The sequence below is a fragment of the Choloepus didactylus genome, chromosome 5 (genome assembly GCF_015220235.1).
Source record: "Choloepus didactylus isolate mChoDid1 chromosome 5, mChoDid1.pri, whole genome shotgun sequence".
In the NCBI taxonomy this organism is placed as follows: Eukaryota; Metazoa; Chordata; class Mammalia; order Pilosa; family Megalonychidae; genus Choloepus; species Choloepus didactylus.
The window spans coordinates 72204202-72228542 of record NC_051311.1 but is presented as its reverse complement, the minus strand read 5'-3'; the positions used below and the strand labels follow the sequence as shown (position 1 = coordinate 72228542).

The following is a 24341-nucleotide window of genomic DNA, read 5'->3' as shown; positions in this document are numbered from 1 at the left end:
CTCATCCTTTGGTATTGGGCCATTTTGCTGATACAGAGTGTTATAAATATTACAAGGACAGGAACAGTTTGTATTACAAGATAATACAGCATAATTTCACTAACAAGTTCACTTCCTGTTTATTTTCTGTGGTCTGAGACATGAGTTAAAATTTCAGTCCAGGTTATAAAGGTTATTGCAAAAGACGGCCAGTAGTTATACTTTATTTAGAATATGCTCTGTATAAGATATATTGGTAGAAGTTTCATCACTCTTGAATAAACTGATTCTGGTTGGAGGGAAGGGAAGGGTGACAGCTTTCAAAACAATAATAAGTTAAAGTTTTAAAATACGTTCTAGGCCTTGTGAAATCGCTGCTATACTTGAGCCAGTTGTAATAGAGAGGAGTATCCTGTGATTATGCGAGAATATAAGAAAAGGGATTTCTGGACACTGTGCATTTTGCTTGATTGACATTGATTTATTTGGATGCATCTGTCTTCCCCTTTCACCTAGATGCCTGTTTACTTTGGCCTCCAGTGGTCTACTCAGTTCTCTCTAACTCCTGGGTCCAAAGGCTCAACCTGTGTTTGGTTTCAAATACTCCTCCTTATAAATGTATCATTACAAACAATTACAACATTTCCTAGGGAATCATGTCCCACTTTGCAGTTAAATTCCTGTATTTAAATAGTTTCATTATCAATAAAAAGCAACATCTTTCTAACATGGAAAGATATCTAATCAATCATGTTTCTGCAAAGTACCATGAGCAGGTGTGATTTGCTTGTGTCTCAATCCTTTCCATTCTATTCATAACACCTGTATCAAATACATATGTTTAGCATGTTCCAATCAGAACTCAGTTTCTGAAACAGTTTTCTCGACTCATTGCTCTTTATCATATATCGTTATTTCTAAAACACTTATATAGTACTTCCTTTGTGCCAGGCGCTGTTCTAAGCACTTTATAAATATTTATTCTTTAATCCTCATAGCACCCATATGAGGAAGGTATTATCCAAGGTCACACAAAATGTGCTGGTGGAGCCAGGGGATTTGAACCCAGTAGTCTGGCTCTAGAGTCTGTGTCCTCCTGCACTACACTATGCTTTCTTAATTACCAGCTAGCAAGGAAAAATAGGATATTGTTCCTGCCCTCAAAGGGTTTATAATCGAAATCTGATTCTTCTTTTTCTCCATATGTTTCTGTCAAAGATTTTGATGGCACCCTTCCATTTATTAAATTATCGAAACCGTGATTTATTAGCATGTTCCACGCACCGTGTACTATGATAGGCACTGAAGACACAGACAACACAGGCCTCACTGTTACAAAGCTCACAGGCAGGAGAGACACAGTTTTCTTTCATAAGTGATGATGGAAGTTTGTATTTCAATTAAAACTTTATGAAAAGACATGATGTTTGAATATTGAAGGATGATTAGGAATTGACCAATGGGCGAATGGAGAGAGGAAGGAATTATTGGTGGAAGGCCCGGGAACAGGAAGGGGCAGGGCTAGAACAGGAAGGAAGTGATTAATAATGTGAGAAAGAAGATAGGGTCGATGTTCTAAATGCCCTTGTATTCCTTGATAAGAACGTGGACTTGATTCTACCAGCAATGGGAATTAATGAGAAAATTTAAGTGGGGAAAACACATGGAATATAGTATGTTTTAGACCTATAAAAAAGTTTGATACAGAGCTGCCACTAAAAAAATTTGGATTCCCCCAGTTTTTTTTAAACCTCTTCCTCATCATTGTCTTCCTCCATCTCTTTGCCTCCTCCTCTACGGCCCCTCCGCATTTTTGTCTTAAACCGCATACAACCTCATGGCTCCTTCTGGTAATAAGAAACATCTTCAGCTTATCAAAGTTTAATCTCATGTTTTCAGAAAAGCACTCGGTATCTACCATTAACCCTTAAAATGAATTTAAATTTTAGCTTTCTCTCTACTTGTTAATTAAAAAATATTCCCAATGTTGATTGAATTTAAGCATCAGTATGAGAGTAAGGAATATTTATTGGGGTGGGGACAACAAACTATTGAGGGCAGAACCTAAAATTATACTTCAGTAGCTCTCTTCTTATACCTAAAGACCCATCCTGCCTCACTGAGATGCACTCAAATTTTGCTACCTCAAAATTGAGAGAAGCAGCAGCAGTGTATGCCTCCAAAGCGCTGGAGATTGCTTCTCCGCTCTTCCCCTCCCTGACTATGTCGTTTGGCACAACAGCTATCCTTCCTGAGTCTGTTTCCCCTCATGTTTATCTCAAAGACCCATTGAAAGATAATGCAGTTGGAAAAACTTTATAAAAGCACAACACAGATGTCAAGCACTACTATTCATTTATATTTTCAGCTCGAGTTGGGCTCTATATTTGCATGCAGCAGTGCTCCTCTAGGAGTTCTATATTTTAATAGCCTAAAATTTTCATCTTTCTGTAATAAGAGAGAAAGATGCAGTGCATCTTCAGTTCCTACATACAAGGTTGTCTTTGTTATTGTCAGCCTTTCAAAGACTCCATATTTGATTTCTAGAGAAAAACTTTAAGAATAACTTTCTGAATGGTTCTTGATTTGCATTAATGATGTCCTTCAAGAGAAATACACCACATTTTCTTCTTTAATTTTTATGCTTTTTTTCTTTTTCTCAGATTGAAGAGTCAATTGAGACACATTTTGGTAGCCATGGGAGAAGAGCCATACTCTACACGCCTCCTTCTTACAGCAAAATGGCGCTTCAGCTCCATCAGCGTGTTCTAACTCAGCATCACTATTCGGTTGTTATCGTTGATGAAAAGCTCGGTGCTGGCCTTGAGCTGGGGCTGCTAGGACAAGGTCAGACTAATGAAAATAATAACATAAACATATTTGCTATAATGTTAAGCAATCCCTAGAATGTGTTACTGTTCTTACTCTACAAAAAAATTCACAGAAACAGATTTTTACCAATGATCATTTCCTGCATCATAGAAAACTTAGCTCCTTTTCATCTTCCACTCAATCTTTTTGCTATATAACTTTATTCCTGAAATTATGTTGTTTATATTTTTGTATCATTTTTGAATTGTGTAGTTCGTGTTTAAATGCTACGTAAAAAATGTTTATGCTCATGAACCTGAATGTATGTTCTGCCCAGGACCAAACTGTTCCCTATTTTAAGAAAATTGCCACTTCATCTGACTGCAAGTAGAATGTTATAGAAATTATTTTGAGATGCCACTTTAAATGTGATTCACAGATTGGCTCTAAAGGCAAAAGTGGTATGAATATTTATTATTGACTCTATTACTAGTCAAGTACTTTTATTTCTGTCATTAGAAGAAAAAATAAGAGATAACTTTTTAAGCAAGATATTTGACAGGAAAGTTGATTAGTTGATGAGGATCAAAAAAAGGACAGTAACAACAATAGCTAACATTTCTTGAACAACTAAGCATGTGATACATATTATGCTGTATTTTGTATTTGTGACTTCATTTAATACTCATTGTAGCCCCATGAGCACCCTAGGATTAAGAAAATTAATTACCCTGTTTAGTTTCCTAGGCTACTGAAAGCAGATACCATGAAATGGGTTGACTTAACAATGGGAATTTATTAGCTTATGGTTAAAGTCTGGGAAACTGTCCAAATCAAAGCATCATCAAGGTGACACTTTCTCCCTGAAGGCTGGCTGCTGATGTTCCTGGACTCTCTGCCACATGGCAAGGCACATGGTGGCATCTGTTGGTCTCTCACCCTTCTCTTCTGGGCTTCATTGCTTTCCACTTCTTGGTTCTGTGGCTTTTTCCTTCTCCTTCTGCTTTTATTCCATTTACAAAGGACTCCAGTAAGAGGAGTTAAGATCCATCCTGAATGAGGTTGGTCACCCCTTAACTGAAGTAGCCTCATCCTACTTCAATGTCAGATCCTACTTATAATGGGTCCACACCCATAGGAATGGATTAAATTTAAGAACATGCTTCTCTGGGGTACATAAAGCTTCAAACACCACACTTCCCAAATTCCAGAAGAGGAAACTGAGGTTTGAAGGGACAGAGAGATTTATCCTGTATCTTAATCCTGGTGTGAGGCAAGGGCAGTGTATAAACACCAACATTCCAATTTTCACCTTCTCTGCTTTTCCTCTTCACTTCTTTGTTGCTCAGTGTCTCTTTTGTCCCATTATCCTGCACCAGTCTATCATTATTAAAGCTGCAATGATGTGGAACACTCATTAAGCATAAGCAAATCAGATTTTTCACCTAAGGGATCACACAGAATATCAGCATAGCACTTGTTTTTCAGTTAGGTGCCCCCTTGCTCCTTAAAAAACTAGTTTGTGCTTGTGAATTATAACAGGTTAGGGAAATGTTTCCAGGAATGTTGGGAGGACTTTACCACGTAGGCTGTAAGGCAATAAGCTACTCAGCTACCAAGGCTCCAAGATCAACATTAATGAGAAGAAAGAAGATCTCAAGATGTGCAGAGGATGGGTCCATGTAAGCAGGCCTTCCTAAATGCCACAATAATGGGGCATACTACTAGGAAAGGGGAGTATTCTAGAACATAGGGTCTTTAGAAGCAAAAGAGAAAAATAAAAGGGAAGATGTAAATTCTAGAATATCAAGGGGAGCTGAAAACAAACTTTGAAAGCCTCAAAGGTAATCAAACAAGAGAGTTGGTTCTATTAAGAAGGGCCAATTCAATGTCCTGGAATATCCATAAATGAAATTGTCAGAAAATTGTTTATTAGAATAGTTATTGATGTCAAGAAAAGATACAGAATGTTTAGTCTCTCTCTCATCCCACAGAATATTTCAGCCCATCACTGAAGGGAGTGATTGGCTGTATAATCACTGCATGCATTCTGTGTGAGCTGTACCCATGAAGTTGCACAAAGTGGTGGCCTAAATACCAAACTACTAGTTGTCTAAAATTCCTATGCCCCTCCTCCCAGCCTGGGTGCTGCTACTGACTTTCTACAGGCACAACATGGATTCTCTGTGGATTTCCACTTCGGTTCAATTTCAATTTTAAGGTTTTCCAGTAATAAAACAGACTGTATCTCCTCTTTTCCCTGGTGTCCTTGGGTCAGTAAAAGCAATAGAATCTGGCAACCAAAGAAACTGCTGGACCCATGGCACAGGATAACTACATGGAGCCACCAGAATTTTTCAGGGTAAATGCTGATATGGCTTCTTTTTTTCCACATTACCACAGCTTTTAAAACATCCACTTCCTAAATCTTTCTTGGCATGTTATTCTTTTGCTCTGTATAATAAGATATTATTCCTGAACAGGCTTCAAAAAAGGGTAGCAATTTCACAATTTCATCAGTATGGAAAATAGATTTTTGGTTTTTCATTTGATTTTGTAGTTTTCTCTGTGAGAGTAATGTGCATCGAATATCTGAAATAAATAAGTCCTGTGACTCTAATCTAACCATTCCTTGATTATTGAACATATAAACTTTTTTACTGTGGTTTGTTTTCCAGGACCACAAATTTAATATATAAATTATGCTTGAATCAAAGCACCTACTGAAAATAATATTTTTTAGAGATTTGATTCTTACAGAGTTTTTTTTTTGCTTTAGTTTCATATATATATGCCTCAATTATTTTACTATATGTTCCTCAGCAGACAGTATGAAGTTATATTAGCATATTTAAATTTAATCCCTCTGTGTTGAGCAGCTTGGGGGAAGTGGAAACAATTTGGAACAATCTAGAGACCCTATCCCACCCCTCTTTCACTTTACCATTGCACTTTCTACTGTTTGTTGAACTGAAATTTGAAAATATTATATTAAAAACAAAACAGGCGCTCCCACAAATGCTACTAAATTCCCAGGTACAGATTTGATACATTTATAAAATACATTCTTGGTCATAGGAAAATAAAAATAAAATGTATTTTTCCTGTTCTATCTGTCCTTTACTTGAAGCACCGGTTTCCTTGTTCCAGTCTGGGACTACTTCTTTCTTTAAACTTTTTGAGGCCAGAAAAGGACAAAAAGTGAGAGACAAATAAAAAGAATATAGACCAAACAGGCAACTTTTTGCTATTAGTTATAATCTGTACTGGTAGAGTAGCCTTTATATTATGGTGTTTGCCTAACCTAGTATTTTTTTAGAATAATTGCTTTCTTTATTGCAAAATACGGGATTATAGGGAATGTATGAAAGTCCTTTGGGCTTTATATTTTAGTTAGTTTTCCTATTACTTATTTAGTAAACATTTATTGAAAATAAAAGCAACCCTTCTCAGGTTCTAAATTAGCATGTGAGCATATATGTATATATCCCCCCCCCCCCCCCCCCCGCCACTGTTAATTCCATTCTAGTGACATGACAGAATTTGGTGGCTCTGTCTGGAAAATCTATAGGGCTGTGAATATATAACCTTAAGCTTGTTTAAGTTCATTGAGCCCTAGTTCCCTTATTTGGCAGTGGCAGTAATGATATTTACTTCATGGTAGTAAGTGGCAAAGATCTAATCACTCTGTTCAGCACCATCAAAGTTCTGGGAGTAGACAAAGTAAAGCCCAGCCAATATTTTATCTCGTTCAGTAGCCTGGGAGTGGGACCCAGAAATTTATGTTAAAAGCAGATACCGGTAATTCTGTTGTGTAGCCCAGTTTGAGGGGCACTGTCCTAAGGGAAGTATTATTAGTTCAAAGACTAGTAATCTTTATTTAGAGTTAATTTTGAGAATAAAACGATCCAAGAGTGTACTTGCTATTTTGCCATTGCATTACTTAAGATTCAAAAGTATTTCATCTTTAAACTGATTTTGAGAACAGTAGTACAATTGTCTCTGCAGATTTGGGCCTAAAAACATAATGTAAAGCATGCAATTTTATGGTCTCCCAATCCCTTGATTTGGAAAAATATATCTTATGTCTCTGTATTTATGTAACATGTAATTCTCTAAAGGAAAAGGTAAGATTATTCTTTTTCCTTTTATCTAGATGCTATTTAGTAAATCAGTGAGTGCTTCGGTCTGTGGAATAGTATAGTTACCAAAAGTTTTTAGCCTCCTCCCATGATGTAGTTCACGCAGTATATGGTCCAAGAGACTCTGACTCAGAGTAGATTTTATCACTGGATCAGAAATATTTATGTATACCTGAAGAGTATTGCATATTTAGCAATTTTCTGTCAACTTCTAGATACATGCTGCCCTTTCAAATTATGTGTATTATTTCCCATGTGAAAAACAAATAACAATTTACTATCAAATCTACAGAATTGGAATTACTCTTCAGGTTTCAAATTGCTCTTGATTTTGTACTTTGGGAATTTTACCTATGCTGTTCTTTGAAGAAATACGCAAAGTGACACAACATTCCAATTTTGCTGCCAGGTGTCAGCAAAATACGATCCATGAGCCAAATCAAGCCCACTGCCTTTTTCTGTAGTTTTATTGGAACACAGCAACACTTATTTGTTTGCATATTATCTATGGCTGCTTCGTTCTGCAACAGCGGAGCTGAGTATTTGCAATGGAGACCATCTGGCCCTCAAAGCCTAAAATATTTACTGTTGGGCCCTTTACAGAAACTATTTGCTGATCTTTGTGTCTGTGACTTGATAACAAAACCAAGCTGATTAAACTCTAGAACTGAGATAGTTTAATTCTTAAACTTATATCAAATCTCATTCAAAAATTATTTCATAGTTTACAATAAAATACAGAATACAATGGAAATATAAAATTAGGTCACAAACTGTATATTCTTCTTGGCTCCCACAATTTTTGCTCAGATTTGGCTCTGAACTTCCAACTTCTCAGATCAAAAAGGGAAAGAATAGAAGTTATATTCTCAGGAAGAGGAGATCATTGCAGTTCCTCCCCTCAATTTCCCACACACCCAGGTGGTATATTTAAAACAGCTTTTTCAAAGAGAGTATTAAATAGACGACACTAAGTTATATAATGAGTCAAGGGCCAGATCTACAATTGTATTGCAAATGAAGTGGATGTCATATGTTGGTTCATATAATAATCTTTCAAGAAGAGTTGAGAGTATAACACTATAGCAGGATATGATGAAGATACTTCTATGGAGGGCTAGAGTTAATATGGTACCCTGGTAGATAGTATTTACTGGTATTTGTATTGATAGTAAACCCAACATATTGTGTCTTGGAGAATGGTGTTTTAAATAATGTTGTTTCAGAACTCACCACCACTCCACTCCCCACTACTAATAATGCTCTTTAATGTAACCAAAAGTGTTCTTGGGAAATAGTATTAAAAGATTTGAGTGATAGAGTGAGGTGAACAGATCACTCCTTAATGTTGTAGAAAATATATTAAAGAAGAAAAAACTTATTTCCTTCCCTGTTGATAATATAATAAATTTCTATCCTCCATTTTTATTTACATTTACTTGGACTTTTAAAAAATGCCCAACATATCCATGTATCCTTTGAACTCCATCTAATTTTGGAGGTTTATTTACAGTGGCTACATGCCAAAAGGCCTCTCTAAAGTTTACATGGAAAAGAAAAATCTGCTACTGATCAATCCTAGCTTTTGTAATAGAAAATGAATTCCAAATTTGTCTTGATCTTATATGTATTTAAAAAGATGCTACATGTATAAGGAAGTAGAGATTTAAATTACCCATAAGTTAGAAGAGCATAACTACAATAATTGCTTCCTTGGGGAGATAGTAGACTGTGGTAATTAAAATATATAAGCTTTGGAGTTAGGCAGAAGCTGGATTGGAGTCTCTCGTATTTCCTTTTATGGGTACATAACCTTCGGCAAGTTACTTAACCTTTCAAAGCCTCAGTTTCCTTATCTGTGAATTATTTGGGGACTGTTCTGAGAATCGTTCTGAGTTAAGTACTCTGTAAATGGGTGATAACATTGTTCCTGCTGTCCAGAACTGGTAATAAAAAGGAGATTGTGAAGCCTCCTTTCCAGGTGGTGTGTACTTAAAATGGGTACTAAATGAAATAGTATTTAAGTAGTATAAGGGTGGTGCCGCTGAGTTCTATTTGGAGTTAAATGAACTTGATAGGCATTTTCAAGTCAGCCCTCTCAACATATTTGTTCTGATTAAAAGGTTGCACACTTTGCTGAAATTCTGATACAGTTTCCTGGATCATCCATTAGAAAGAACCTCACATAAAAAAACTCTGTAAGCACCTTGAAGTCAGGAAACATGTATGTTCCGTTTATCACTTAAAACCATGCCCTACACCTAGTGACTCACAATAAATATTTATTGAATGCATGAATAAATGAAGATAAAATAGTGCACCGATATTTGGGCCTTTAAATAGTGAATTACCTCAGTGAATTCACATTAAAACATAATTTATAGACCTTTTATTTTTATTTAATTTTGGGGGAACACTGATATTCTACTCATGCTCAAATCTGCTCGTTTACCAAAAACGATGTAGCCACAAATTCCAGGCCATTAGTCTGTTGGGATTGTTCTTCATATGTCAGAGGATTCTAGAGGGCTGGAATTTTTAAGTGCTTGTGTCCATTTGTCAGAATTTTTCTTTTCTTCCCTGCTTTCAAGACTCTGCCTATCACATTTTACTAGAGTTGTTCAGCCTGTTGGTTTTGGGAGAGGGTGGATGAGTTTAGTTCTAATCATATTTAATCACAAGTGCAGTGAGATTTTCATATGGGTGCAGATAGGAGGAATTGGAGCAAGCACAGGGGCCAGGTAGAAGGTAGGGATTTGTGGGTCATCTGCTTAGAGGTGATAAATGATTTATTGAAGGTTTAATATTGATAAGCATTATGACATATGGTGTTATCTAAAACTGCACTCCATTAAAGGACATGTAAAAGTAAATATATATAACTTTGTCTGCTTGTGAGCATAGGGAGCTTTAAGGGAAACCAAACAGTCAGCACCCTATCACAACATTTAGATCTCATTTGTGTCCTTTATGTTATGCTTTCCAGTTCTTTTCTTAACATAAGGCAAAAATATTTCCTTACTTTGGAAAAATAAATATTATGACCCAGGATTTGAAGAACACAAACTTCTTTAAAGAAAAAGATAGGAGCGCTATCAAATTATTCTTTCACATCATTAAGGTAGTCGTTAGCAAATCATTGTTTCGGTGCATAAATGGTATTGTGGCCTAAAAAAATGTTTTCAAAAATTTTTACCTACCCTTAGGGCAGAGTCTAAGTAAAGTGTAGTTCCAGAGACTTTGACTCAGAGTATACTATCATTGGATCGGAATTATTTATATATACTCGAAGAGGGACATAATCCTACAGTTGCAACAGAAACCAAAACTGCAGCCAGAATGAGAAAATATATTCTTCCAATTGAAAAGGTTTCCGGGAGGCCCTGCTAATACATGGACCAAGATTTTTGTATTCTTACTGTTTAACAGGATATTTGAATACCAGATTTATTTGTAGTAACTCTAAAAGGCATAACTAGGACCAATTTAGGGATGAACATTCTATCAAACAGAGTTATCCAGCAATGGAAGTGTCCATCCCCAAAAGTAGAAAGTTTTGTTGCAACAGAAAAAATCAGGGGTGCTGCTGAGAGGTTCGATGTGCTACATAAGAGAATGAGTAAAATGATCAGCGAGGTCTTTTTTTCAACTCTTTAGTACCAGGTTGCCATCTAACACTTATCACATAGAATGAGGAAAAGGTAAGAAAAAATTTTAAACTGCTATCATCCTAGAGCTTTCTTTAGTCTTTGCTTTAGTCTGGAGACCTATAGGCAGAAAAGAGACAACAAATGCAGAGAAACATTGGTCTGTAGCTGGAAGGCTGGGAGGCAAATTCGGAGGCCGTTTCCTTTGAGTAGGGTTGCACATTTATAGCAGATGTTTCTACTAATAATTTAAATTTGAGAGCCTAATGAACTTCTTTTTTTCATTCCAGTCCCCTCTTCAGCTTCATATCAGTGCCCCTGCTGTTTTCCTGAGTTGAATATAGTATATGGCTCTTTAGCAGGAAGACAGAAGAGTAAAAGTCACATTTAAAAGGCACGAAGTGTTTTGCCTTGCCGGTGTGGAACACATCTGATATATGTCTTTTTATTATGCAAGTAATAGGTTTTGGGCAGTATCATAAGGGCTTTTGTGCCTTTAATTAATCCAACTGGAAAAAAAGATATTGAATCAAAGAAACATATAAGGTTATAGCATTTTATTTTATTGTATTATGACACACTTGGTAGTTGTGTGCTTGGGTTTATTGTTATTTTCTTCAGTGCTTACAGAATTACTGATATATTTGCGATCAAACAGAATGTGTTTTTTAACCGGCACACTAGGACTCAAGGAATGTTTATTTAACCTCAGCTCAGTTCTGTTGTTTATACCACAAGAACTGGAGTTCAATTTACTTTAATTTTTGAAGAAACCTTTTCTTATTTATAAAAGTTGAGCTTTGAGTGACCTCTCCATTCCAATGTTTCCTTTACCCTCCACTGCGCAAAAGAGAACAAAAAGCCAGTGTCTCATTTTTGCTCCAAAGAAACTAAACTGCTTCCTTAAGTAGCTTAGTTCTTAAAATTGAAAATTACATCCAGATGTTTACTGAAATCCCTAGCATTTCTCCTTCAAGCCTAGCTTCTTTTCTAATTGTCTGATCTTTTTAAATTTCACAGAAACCAGATTGGGTGTTTGAGTTTTCCAAAGGCAGGAAATGTTTAATATAACTTTGAGGACAACTTTCTCTGAACTGTTTCGTTAAATGCACTTCCTGCTGATTTTTTTTAATTTTATTTTAAAAAGAAGTGTTGAAATTTTAGTAAGTAATTTATTTCAGGTCTGTGTTCTTTTCCTAGTTCTTCAGAATTGCAAAGACAACTTTTTAGAAATTAGGCATTTTTGTTTGGTTTTGCCACAGACCAAATTGTGCTTTGAATGGCAGATTTAGTTTGTAAAAACAAATGCTATCTGTATTATATTTAGATTGAGGAAAGACTCCGGGAAAGAAAACAAACTCCTTCACATGGGCCTTTCAAACAATGGATGTGTAGATGAACTAAGAAGGAGTTTGGGGACTCCAGAAATAGTGGTTACCATGCTAGTGCATCATCAGATTTTAGCTGCTTGAAATAGTTTTGACGTTTTCCTCAGTTTGGGGGTGTTTGGTAGCATGTAACTATATTTCCAAGACTGCCTCTTAATTTTTGTACCATTTTTCCTTTCCACTCTCAAAATTACGAATATTGTTGTAACTTCCCAAATTCCTCCATTTTAGACTTGATGTTTCCCAACTGAATTAGAAATATTTTCCCCTGAATATCCTCTATGATCTTCTATCTTCATCTGAGCTTAAAGTTACTTTCATTTAACAATGTCTCTTTGCTGATGTCCAAACTTCAGTGTTGGAAACATAGACTTCAGGAAAGTAGATTTTTGTTTTTTCTTAGTGATCTCTCTAATCCTTTATAATCTTTTTGCCTCCTCTACCTCCTAAAATTGTCCTTTCAAAATTTACCAGGTGTGCTGGTTTGGATGTATTATGTCCCCTAAAATGCCATGTTCTTTAATGCAATCTTGTGGGGGCAGATGTGTTCAGTCTTGATTAGGTTGGAACCTTTGGATTAGGTTGTTTCCATGGAGATGTGACCCACCCAACTGTGGGTAATACCTTTGAGTAGATTATTTCCATGGAGGTGTGGCTCTGCCCATTCAGCGTGGGTCTTAAATCGCTGGAGCCATGTAAAAGAGCTGTCAAACAGAAGGAACTCAGTGCAGCCACAGCCAAGAGAGACATTTTGGAGGTGGCCATTGAAAGCAGACTTTTGCTGACACTTTGCTCTGGAAAAGCTAAGAGAGGACAAAATACCCCAAGAGCAACATTTTGAAGAATGCACAGGAACTGAGAGAGGAGCCAGAACTCAACCCAGGTTCAGCAGACACCAGCCATGTGCCTTCCCAGCTAGCAGAGGTTTTCCAGATGCCATTGGCTTTCCTTCGGTGAAGCTATACTTGTGTTGATGCCTTAGTTTGAACATTTACATGGCCTTCAGACTGTAAATTTGTAACCAAATAAACCCCCTTTATAAAAGCCAATCCATTTCTGGTATTTTGCATGACAGCAGCATTAACAAACTGGAACTCCAAGGAACTCCTCTTTGTTAGAATCCAGTCACTTTTCTTTATCTCAGTTTCCTTGATCTTATGTAGCAGTATTTCCCAAACTTGCTAGTGAAGGTGGTAATATATACAAATGATCCTGTAGCACTGAGTAGGTGATTTAAATCAGGGTTAGGAAGTTTTCTTACAAACCCTATCCTCTTTCATGAGCCTTCTGGTTCTCCCACCTTTCTGACCCTTCCTTCTTTGTGTTCTTCCTCCAAAACTGGGCATTCTCCAAAATTTTATCAGCAGTCGTCTTTATCTTCTCTCTTGATACTCCATCAAGAAATCTACTCTGCAGATTCAATAATCTCCTCAGGGGAAATAACCCCTAAATAGTATCTAATCCTAATCTGTCTTCACATATTCAAATTGCCTAAGGAACTTAAAAATAAAAAAAGGCCAATGCCTAGGCCTTATCCCAGAAAATTAAATCAGAATTTTGTCATAGGAGGGCCCAGGAGTCACTTATAAGCAAAATCCTAGCCTGGTGTTAACGGCTGCCCAAGGAGAACAACTACTGCAATCTGCCTATTCACCTTTCAAAGTATTTCACCTTTCCTATTAGAATTCCTTTCCATCATTTCTTAAGGCCCAAATCAATATATGACTTCACCTATAACATCTCCTCAAATAGAAATGGTAAACAAGTGATCTGAGACTTCATCACACATTATTCCTACATCTCTGATACCTAGAGTATGTTTTGTGTTCTACTTTTTTATGTGTTTTGTGTATTCATCTCATCTCCCCTTCTATATTATACACTTCTTGTAAAGCAGGGGATATTTTATTCATCTATTTATTTCCTACTCTGCCTAGGACAATACCTTGTGTATATATAGTAGATACAGAATTTAATGAACAAACAATTGAAAACATAAACCAACAAGTACAGAAAAAGTAGCTGAGCCTTTCTTTCATACATTCAAGTACCACTTGTAGCTTCAAAGTTTAGGAAAATTTTAGTCATTATAATAGGAAGTCGCTGTACTGTAGAGGAATATGGAATGTGCTCAGGCCTCTGTCTGAGCAAAAACAAATGAAGAATGGAAAACCTCTGTATCCCCTTCTAGTGAAGGTGCTCTTTGACTTTGTTCCAATGCCAGTCACGCCAGTGCCAGTGACATCTCTGTTTCCAATGGAAGATGAATTCCACCAGCAAACTAATAATAACCTCTAGTTTCAGCTCTTTCTCCAATGAAAAAATATGAAAATCTTAGGTGAGTCTCACCATTTAATATCATGCAACAAAATATTTCAGAGTGGTGAACACTTGAAATTTAAAAAAAAATTGTTTAGCATGCCACCTTGTTATCAGAGTGACCAAACAAGTGATTGAGGAGTGAGGAGGGAGACCTAGCTCTATAATTTGTAATCATCAGAAGGCAAAGGGGATCCTTGTCTGAATATTTGCTTAAGAACATAGTCTTGGCAAAGCTCCACCATGGCACCTAGTGATTTGCTAGTATCGTGATTCTCAAACTTGAGCAGGCATCAGAATTGTCTGGAAGACTTGTTAAATCACAAATTGTTAGACCCTGTTCCCAATAGATCTGATTCAGTATGGAAGTGGAAAGGGTTAAGAATTTGGATTTCTAACAAGTTTCTAGATGATACTAATGTGCTTGTCCTGGGACCACATGTTGGGAATCACTGTACTAGGTACTTCAATATTAAGGGTTGTCATTATTTCCTGAAGAGTACAAAGAAGTTCTGCCTGTTTGCTATTGAAGTGATTAGTGGCTGAGAAGTCCCACTACTAAATTTTCATAGAGGCTAAAACTATTTAATCCTGAGTTGATTTGGAAAACCTTGGTTCAGGTTATCTTAATTCTTTCCAATCAAGATCAATGATCTCATATGAAAATGAAGCAACAAGCAGCTGAACGTAAACTGTCTGTGGACACATTGGAATTTTTTGAAGATAGGCAAAAATATGCATATGTTATTTAACCTAAATGATATTGATAGTCCCCCCAAAGAGAAGCAGGATGATTCTATGGAAAGGAAGAACACTAGCCTGCAGTGTATTGTTCATGTGAAACCACGACTGTTACTTAATTTCTTTGGTCTCCTTTCTTTTTCCATAAAATTAAGATTTTTGAATTAAATGATCTTGAAGGTGTGTTCCAATTCTAAATTTTGTAAAGTACAGAAAAACAATATAATAAAGGAGAGGAATTAATGATAACCCCATCAAAAAGACAGTTAATTTTGGACAAGCTTTTTATACATGTTATTGAATTTTCTAGCTGGGTTTTTAGCTTACTACTCTATCAGAAACACATGCCATAAAAACTCTTTATGAACATTATTTCAGTGGCTGCATAAACTTACATTATATGGATGCACCTAATTTTTACTTAATTTATTTTCTTAATTTTTTCCATATTGTTATTTATATTTCCAGTGTTTTGCTGTTGTAAGTAACACTTTTGTATATAAACCTTTGTCCACATTTCTAATTATTTCTTTAGCATAGATTTCTAACATTAAATCCATAAATTACTGAAATGAAGAGTAAGAATCATTTTTATAGTTCTTCATTCAGGTTGTCAAAACTGTATCTGAAAAGGTTAAAGCATTTCCCATCAGCACTACAGGAAATTTCTGGTATCAACAAATTTCCCCACTATTGAAACTGTTATCTTAATGTGATGGTTGTTTTAGTAATGCAAACCTTGCCTGCTGTCCTATGGAAGTATAGCATGGAAATTCACATTCCCAGTTATAGTAAAAAACAGATTCCTGGTTCTGCTGGAGAATTGATACTTACATTCTAGTAGGAATGCTGGGAATGCCAGGATACCAGGCACATTCCACAGTAATCTGAAAACTCATCCAGATAGCCAGCATTTCAGGAATAATGAGTGTTTGCACTTTCACTGGTTTTATTTGCTCAAGGATTCCTATTCATTATTTGTCCACCTTCGGGAGAAATAGCATATTATGGTTTATTTAGCAAGGTCTTATTTTGTGTGGTGCCTGAAATCTCTAGTTTATTACTGTACAGAACATAATTATAGCATGATGAGACTGATTTTGTTTCTCGTCTTATGAAAAGAAATATTATTACCTTGTCACACTGAGTATTTATATGGCACTAAGTTATGTCAGAGACACTTTGAATTTCAAAACAATCGAGTTTCAGGTTAAACTTTAAATACATTTTCATTTCTATATAACATTTTAATGGCACTTACAAGTGCTTTGAAAGATACATAATGTGTGGAAAGACACAGGTCCTCTTTTTCTCAGCAAATGATATCTCCTTACATGGATTTACTTTCCAACTAAATTTTTAGAAAATGATTTTCTTGTTTATAAATATATTACATGTTGATAGTAAAATATACAGCCAAATATTGAAAATACAAAGACAAAAATGGAAATCACCCTGAATTCTACTAATCAGACATAATATGGTTTAACAGTTAATGCTGTGCATGTCCCCAGGAGTTTCCCTAAGCATCTCTCTCTCTGTCTCTCTCTCTGTCTCTCTGTCTCTCTCTTTTTCTCTCTCACTACATCTTTTATCTCCTGCCTTTAATCAATGGCATTTGATAAAAATCTTGCCATATCAACATACAACTTTTAATTCCAATAAACTTTCATATCAGTTTTAAGCTAGCTTGTATTATTTACAAAATGACAAGCACTGTACTAAAGCACTTTAAATATCATTATCTCATTTAATTCTCATGAATAAATAAGAAATAAGGTAGGTATTTCTATTTCATAGATGAGGAACTGTGGCTTAGAGAGCCACATATCCAAAGCATCTCAGAATTGTGGAGCTGAAGTTTCACCCCAGGAGTATCTGTCTTCAAACTTGAGCTTTTAACCACCACACAATACTAGTAACCTGAGAGTATATGAAAAATACATGTCATTCTTTTTAGTATTTTATTGTATGGGTATGCCATGATTATTTTAGCCAAGATCTCCTTGATAATTATTCAGAATTTTAGAATTTTTGCAACCTGTTGCTATAAAATACAACTTTGCTACAAATATTCATTCATATTGCATTTAAAGACAAGTGATAATGTGGAATTATGGGGTCAGTGGGTAAAAATATTAAAACTGTGATCCTCCCTGCCATATTTCTCTCCCAAAAGATTGTTACTATTTTTATTTTCTTCAACAGTGCTGGTTCCCCATGTGCATTTAGTGTTAGTTATGACACTATTTTAATCTGATGAAGTTAAAAATGACATATTTTTTAATAAAAGAGTTATGGCACATCAATTAAAATATACAGTTTTGTTTTTACTAAATGCTGTTTTTTTACATTTTAAATTTTTAAATTATTTTTATACAAATAAAATGAATAAACAGTTTATAGAAAAACAAACCCAAATGGCAAAACAAAGAAGAAAAGAAATGATGCTGAAATTCACAAAAAGTTAGGGAAAGACAACTTAGTTTGTCATTTTACATTTGTGGGGCAAAACCCCAAATTAGTGAGATCACCTATTTCTGGGGGCTGGGGGTGGGGGTAGGTGGTGGGGGCGTGGAGTCCAGGAAAGAGAGCTCTCACACATTGCTGGTAGAACTGCAGAATATTATTGCCTTTTTCTTTTGTGGAAAATAATCTGGAAAGTCTATAAATGTATTTTGTAAGCCAGCAATCTTATTCTTGGGAATCAATTTCATAGAAGTAAAAGCATAATAATAAAACATAAAATGCTTGCATACATCTTAAAATTAACAATGCTAGTGAACTAGGGAAATGGTTTGAAATAAGGAGAATCAAAATAAGAGAAATAAGGAGATTGTTATCAAATTTTGAGTGGGAAATAATTAGAAAAAGAGCAAATTTTATCTGACTTTACATTCATGCAAATAACTATTCCAAGCATCTCTGGAAGGGTGGAAAGTGAATTTATATGACTACATGAAACTGTGACTTAGCAGAATTCTGATAAAATATGTGGGATAAGATATCCTTCTTAGACACATAGCAGCAATACACATTAATAGTACTTGGCATAGTTTCACATTGGCCTAAATATTCTTCATCTCATAGATGAATTATTAGCCTCAAGAGACTCTTCTGATATACTGTAAGCTTCTGGGATCAAGGACAATTTTAGGAAAATTGTGACGTAGATGAAACTTGTCTTTGTAATAACACTGTTTACCCATTGCTGAGGTCCCTCCTTATCCAAGGCACTCACTTTGGGCTCCCATGAGCTTTGGCTTAACTGGCTGGGTTGTTCCGACCACTTGGATCTTGTTGCTACTCACTTGTGGGGGTGTATCTTCTTCCATCCTACCCGTCAGGGCTCAAGGTGCCACCTATGCTGGAAAATGTGCTTGTAGCGCCTATAAGAGAAAATAGCTGATCCTAGTTCTAGGTGGTGTGGGTACATTTTAAGTGGGGCCTCTTACTGATGAGGCCCTTGCTTTTCCTTAGACTGAAAATACCAATGAGCGTTTACTGAGTTAACAGAACCTCCTTTTGTGGTAGGAAGTCCTACTGAAGAAACACAGGGAATGGGGCAGAGTTGGGAGAGATTATTTCCCGTGTTTTCTAAATTACACCTACAGTACCTTGTTTAGAATCCTTAATAATCAGCTGTAAGACATATAGAGGATGTCACCTTTTGTTTCTTGAAAGTTCATTACCTAGATCTGGAATGTATTTGCCTGCATCTACCTAGTTCCCACCTATCTATTCATAAAACAAATGTTCATATTTTGCTCATCAAGTATCAGGCATTGTTCTAAGCACTTTACAAATATTAACTCATTTAATCCTCATAACATCTCCCAAATTATTATTATTGTTAAAAAGGTCTGAGTTCTATGTCTCAAATCTGCTTTTTGGAATGTTCTTGAGCAAGGTCGTTAGATTTTCTGTGGCTTGATTTGAAAATAAAAGATAAGACTTGCCTCACAAATATCTCACAGGAATGTTATGCTTAGGTTAAATAAATCTCCAAAGATTATTGAAAATAATGCTTTATGCATGGGAGTTTTGTAATCCTAAAATATTTTTGGCATTAAGTAATACACCATTGAGAGATAGTTGATTGTTTTTCTCATATTAGTGAGTTATGTCTTCTCAAACTGTAATTCTCATCTGTACTGAAATAGAGTAGAATTATTCTTTGAATAAATTTGAAATCAATGACTGTCTCTTCCCTCTCAGATCGCTCACAGTCCCCAATGTATTATTATACAATGTTAAACCAGATATAACTACATCTTATTCACTGCATTTTAAAGAAATCATGCAAAGTGATTTTTAAAAAAATAGAAGAAATAATATTTGGTTAAATTAAGTGTCACAAATGCTAATTATACTTTAAAGCCTCCTTTGCCATTATGGGGCATTTGGTATGAGTGTCTGTCAGATAGTTGTGTCAAGTACTGAATTAAAAAAAGAACCCAACTTAAAGCACCAACCTTATAACAAGGATCAAGAGGAGGATGTTATCACAAAGCATTAGGTTATTTTATAATTGACACTAAATGCTTAAGTTTTTTTCAACACATAGTTGTTAAACAAGAGCTATATGTAGGACACTATTATAGGTATGGGGGAAAGTATTATAAAGGTGAGTGAGAACTTTCAAAGAACTATCTGGCAGACATGTACATCAGTGCTTCTCAAACTTACATGTGCGTACAGATCTCCTGGGGTTCTTGTTAGCGGGCAAATTCTAATTTGGTAAGGTCTAAGTTGGGGCCTGAAATTTTTCTTTTCTTCCAAGCTTTCAAGTGATGATGGTATTGTTGGGCCATGGACCATTTTTGAGTAGCAAGGATATATGTGTTATATAAGATATGATGGAAGCATTCTGAGAGGCAGAAATAAAAAGTTCTGAGATAATAAAAAAGGAAGTGACCAATTCTAAATGTGGAGATCTGGGAAGATGTCACAAGTATAATACTTGGCATGTAAGAATGGTTTCTCAAGCATCCATTGGGAAAAAAAAGCATTTAACATCATGAGCTGCATGGCTAGAGGCACACAGGTGTCTAAGGATGAGATGTTTCGGGGACCCACAAAAGGAAGAAGTATGTTTAAGTGTAGAAGCTGCTCTTGAGGAACATGAAGGTAAGACCAGGTTGGGGCAGATGTAAAGGGCCTTGGTTGCTTTCCTAGGGAATTTGATTTGTATTGTGCTGGCAGTAAGATCTGTATTTTGGGAAGATAACTGGCTACAGGGAGGATGATGGATGAGGGAAGGAGAAAATTAAAAGCAGGGAATCTAATTAGGAGGCTTCTGCAGAGATGGTGAGATCTTATATTTAGAGAATGGGATGGGATTTGGAAAGTTCAAAACAATTTTTTAAATTCAAATTTGGAATTGAAGGGATTTGGAAATTAATGGGGTGTGGAGATGAGAGACAAGTGTAAGATAACCATATCTTTCTAGCTTGTGGGAGTTAAGGTGGTTGCACTTTTGATAATATTAAAAAGGGAGGAGAGGCAGATTTGTGACAGGAGAAAATGGGTTCAGATTTGTTTTAGATGAGTATGAGCTTTTAGTAGAGCATCTGTCCTAGGATGTAATTGGAAATGTGTCTCTGAAACATGAGAAAGATCAAGAAATGAAAATCTGGGAATCGAAGGCAGAGCAGCAATAGATAAAGAAATAGATGTATATAAAATCACCCAAAAGAGTTGAATAAAAAAGAAAAATAATAATACATGTAAAGAAAGGACAGGAATTTGGAGAACTGCATGGATTAAGGGGACGGTCTCAAACCCCAGACTTGGTCTGATTTTTCAGTCCTCTATATTTTAAATACCATTGGAATTTTTGTTTGCAGAATAATTCATTTTGCATAAAAAGTAATTATTTTTCCCTTTCTGCATTGTAGTCCTGATTTGTTTTGTAATACAACATCAGTATGAAATTCTTTCTAAGCTGTATAATTAGTATGTGATAGCTTATATCTAGCTATAGCCCCATAACTTAATGATCATGATATTATTTCCTTTGGAGAATTTGTTTATTCTCATTTAAAAATAAAAACTAAATTGACATTTTATTCAGATTTCCTTAGTTTTTGCCTAATGTCTTTTTTCTTTTCCAGAATCCCATGTGGAATACCAGGCACATTTATTCATCATGCCTTCTTAAACTCCTCTTGACTCTAACAGTTCCTCAGACTTTCCATGTTTTTGATGACTGACAATTTTGAGAAGTACTTTTGGTCAGGCATTTTGTAGAAGGTCCTTCAGTTTGAGTTTGTCTGATGTTTTTCTCATGATTAGACTCTGTTTATGGGTTTTAGGGAGAAGTACACAGATGTAAAGTGCCATTCTCATCCCATAATACCAGGGCATATACTGTTGTCACTGTTGTTAATCTTGATCATCTGCCTGAGGTAGTATTTGTCAGGTTTCTCCACTGTAAAGTTACTTTTTTTCCTCCCTCCCAGGCTATACTCTTCGGAAGAAAGTCATTTATGTGCAGCTCATGCTTAAGGAGTGGATAGTTATGTTCTACCTTCTTGATGGCAAAATATCTACATAAATTATTTGGAATTCTTCTGCATGGGAAATTTGTCTCTTCTCTCCCATTTATATACTTATTCAGTATTTACCCCATCATTTATTTATATCAGGATGAACTCTTGGATTTTTCTTTTACACTTTGGCTTCTTTCTCAACATTTATTTACTTACCTTTTTGTTCAAATTGTTCCAACTGTGACCATTGGGAGCTCTTTCAGTTGGCTCTTGTGTCCCTTTGACATACCCCCATCATTGTTTTTGTTTGTTTGTTTGCGCTTCCTCACTTCCTGGTACTACAAGAAGCTCCAGGTTCATCTTGTGTATTTCCTGCCCTAGCCCTTGAAGCAGCCATTTCTCCACAGAACTATGTTTCTGTTTATGAAGAATGGTATTAAATCCAGTATCTAAGCACTCGGTATACTCTGGTTTTAAAATTTCTACAGTGTTAATTACTTTTAACATCTCTTAAGAAATTTAGCAAATTTGATACATTTGGTTAAATGCAATAATGAGAATTTTCTCCCAGATAGCCAATAGTTGTAAGAGTAGTAAAAGATTAAACACACATATGTACATGTCTGTATACTCCCAGTTATACTTCAAAAGAAGAGTACAGAAATAGCATGAACTTTAAAAAGATCATTTTAAAAACCTGTGGAAGGAACTTTAGCAAGCCTTCTAAAGCAAACATTTCCTAAAGAGCTTATCCCACAGGAAGAAACTTCTATTTCCTTTCATATTCCATAGTCTCCTCTTAATGGCAAATGTCTTCAGAGCAGGGATCTTTTATTTTGCCAGGGCTTAAACATAATATTGCTTTTTGGATTTATGGGTACATTAGAAGACCTTCAGGAGCTTGCAACTTTTCACATAAATGATCTCATTGATCTTCATGACCTCTTGTAGGGCAAAAAGAGATTAAACATTAGGAAAGATTGGTTTGATTCCCAGTGTAGGTGTAAAACATCAGGGGAGAGGATGGTTTAGAATTTCTCTGTGGCTAACACCAAGTTTTCCTCATTGGCTCCTAAAGAATATGAAGGCAGAGGCATAATAAGCAAAACCCATGTCCAGACTCTTGAATTGAAGAATCAGATTTAATTGGATTTTGTGGCCATATTGTATATTTCACTGAAGATCTCAAGGTTCTGTTTAGATGATTTCTCTTAAATTGAATTCTGAAAATGGAAACATTCATTTCAACAAACATTAACTAAGAATCTGCTATAATCAATGATAGAAAAAAAATAAGATGAATGTTTCTTGTCCTTATGAAACAGCCATGAGTATAATTAAATACGCTTGTTACGTTGGTGTTCTGACTTCCCGTCCTGTTAAGAGGACAGAATAGGAACTGGTTAACGCAGCTTGAGAGATGCAGGAAAGGATATAGGTATTTGCAATGGATAACTTATATTCAAACAATTTTGTGGTGGGGTCAAGCATAGAGCCTAATTTATCATCAGTTAATAGTGTATTCATGAAATAACACTGTCATCTACTAATCCTAGTGAAAGATGGATACAGAGAAAATAAGACTTTGTTATTCAGTAAGAATCTTGTAATTTAGTTGTGAAGAGAAGAGCAGTGCAAATGGATCACTGAACAGTGTAAGACCAGAAATGACCTCATATATTATAAAGAAGTATTAAATATTATTTAAAAATTAAACTTCCTCAGTTTTTCACTCTAAAAGCAACCAAATTTGGTTGTATCCTTATGGAATATGATGGTCTAATGTGATGAATAAGTAAATGAGGCTTGGCTTTTGGAGTTATGTATCCTGGAAATTATTTGGGCAAGTTTACTTTCCAAGCCATACTTTATAAATCTGTTCTACTTCATTCTAATGTACAAGTGTTCACAGAAAAGTTTCCAATAAGAGAAGCACATGGAATGTGCTATTTGTTTTCATAATTTCTTTAAAGTTCATCTAATGGTTAACATTTTTTTTTCTTATTTTTGCTTTTCCTCTTTCATCCTTACTAGCAAAGAACCAAAATACATCTTTGTCCTTTTTCTAGATGACAAATATTTTCTCAACAGCATTTAAAAATACTGGCTTTTGATTGGGCTCTTATTACAGGCCTGCTGCTACTTACATTCACTTATTCATTCATTTATGTATTTAACAAATAGATAGTGAATATTTCTTATTTCCCAGCTGCTGGTGTAGGCACTGAGAATACAGCAGTGAACAAAGTAGACAGTCCCTGTCTTCACGAAACATTCAGATGGAGGGGAGACAGACAAACAAATACATAAGATATATGTAATAAGTCAGACAATCCCGGCTGCTATGGAGAAGAGTAAAGCAGGAATAGACTTAATATTCTTAGATTTTATAGATCTTGTAAGAAATCTGAAGTTGTCAGTCCTTGAAAATAAACAGCATTTATATGAAAGATGCTATGGCAGAGTTCTCTGTTGTTCTCTGGATTAAATTACTGATCCCACAGACCTTATCAACAAGGGAGGTCCTTTGTGAGCCAGGAAATGAGTGTTTGCTTAACATGGCAGGCTGCCTGTGAGAGGCTGCAGAGATTCACGAGGCAGCCTCCTTCCTTAGGGCAGATGCTTGATTTAAAAACAACAAAAACCAAAATGAAGTTTTAAAATAGCTCTTCCTTTAACTCTGAGATAGTAGCTGGTTTCTGAGAACCCAGGGAAGAATGAAAATCAATGGATTTTTAAAAATCTGGATATAATCAGTGCCATTTCATGTCTAATATTAATAAATTTGGACCCTGATGCCTTCCTCTGAAATTCTCTCAG

The 24341-nt window shown here is 35.6% G+C and overlaps 1 protein-coding gene across 5 annotated transcripts in view; it reads left to right on the top strand.

Annotated features, from left to right (window-relative positions):
- CPED1 (cadherin like and PC-esterase domain containing 1) overlaps positions 1–24341 on the top strand; it is a 299781-nt gene that overhangs the window by 29229 nt on the left and 246211 nt on the right. For all 5 annotated transcript variants that reach the window (XM_037836286.1, XM_037836287.1, XM_037836288.1 and 2 more), the window contains exon 3: positions 2643–2826. In XM_037836286.1, coding sequence (XP_037692214.1) covers positions 2643–2826 — 184 coding nt within the window. The remainder of the gene's footprint in view (positions 1–2642; positions 2827–24341) is intronic.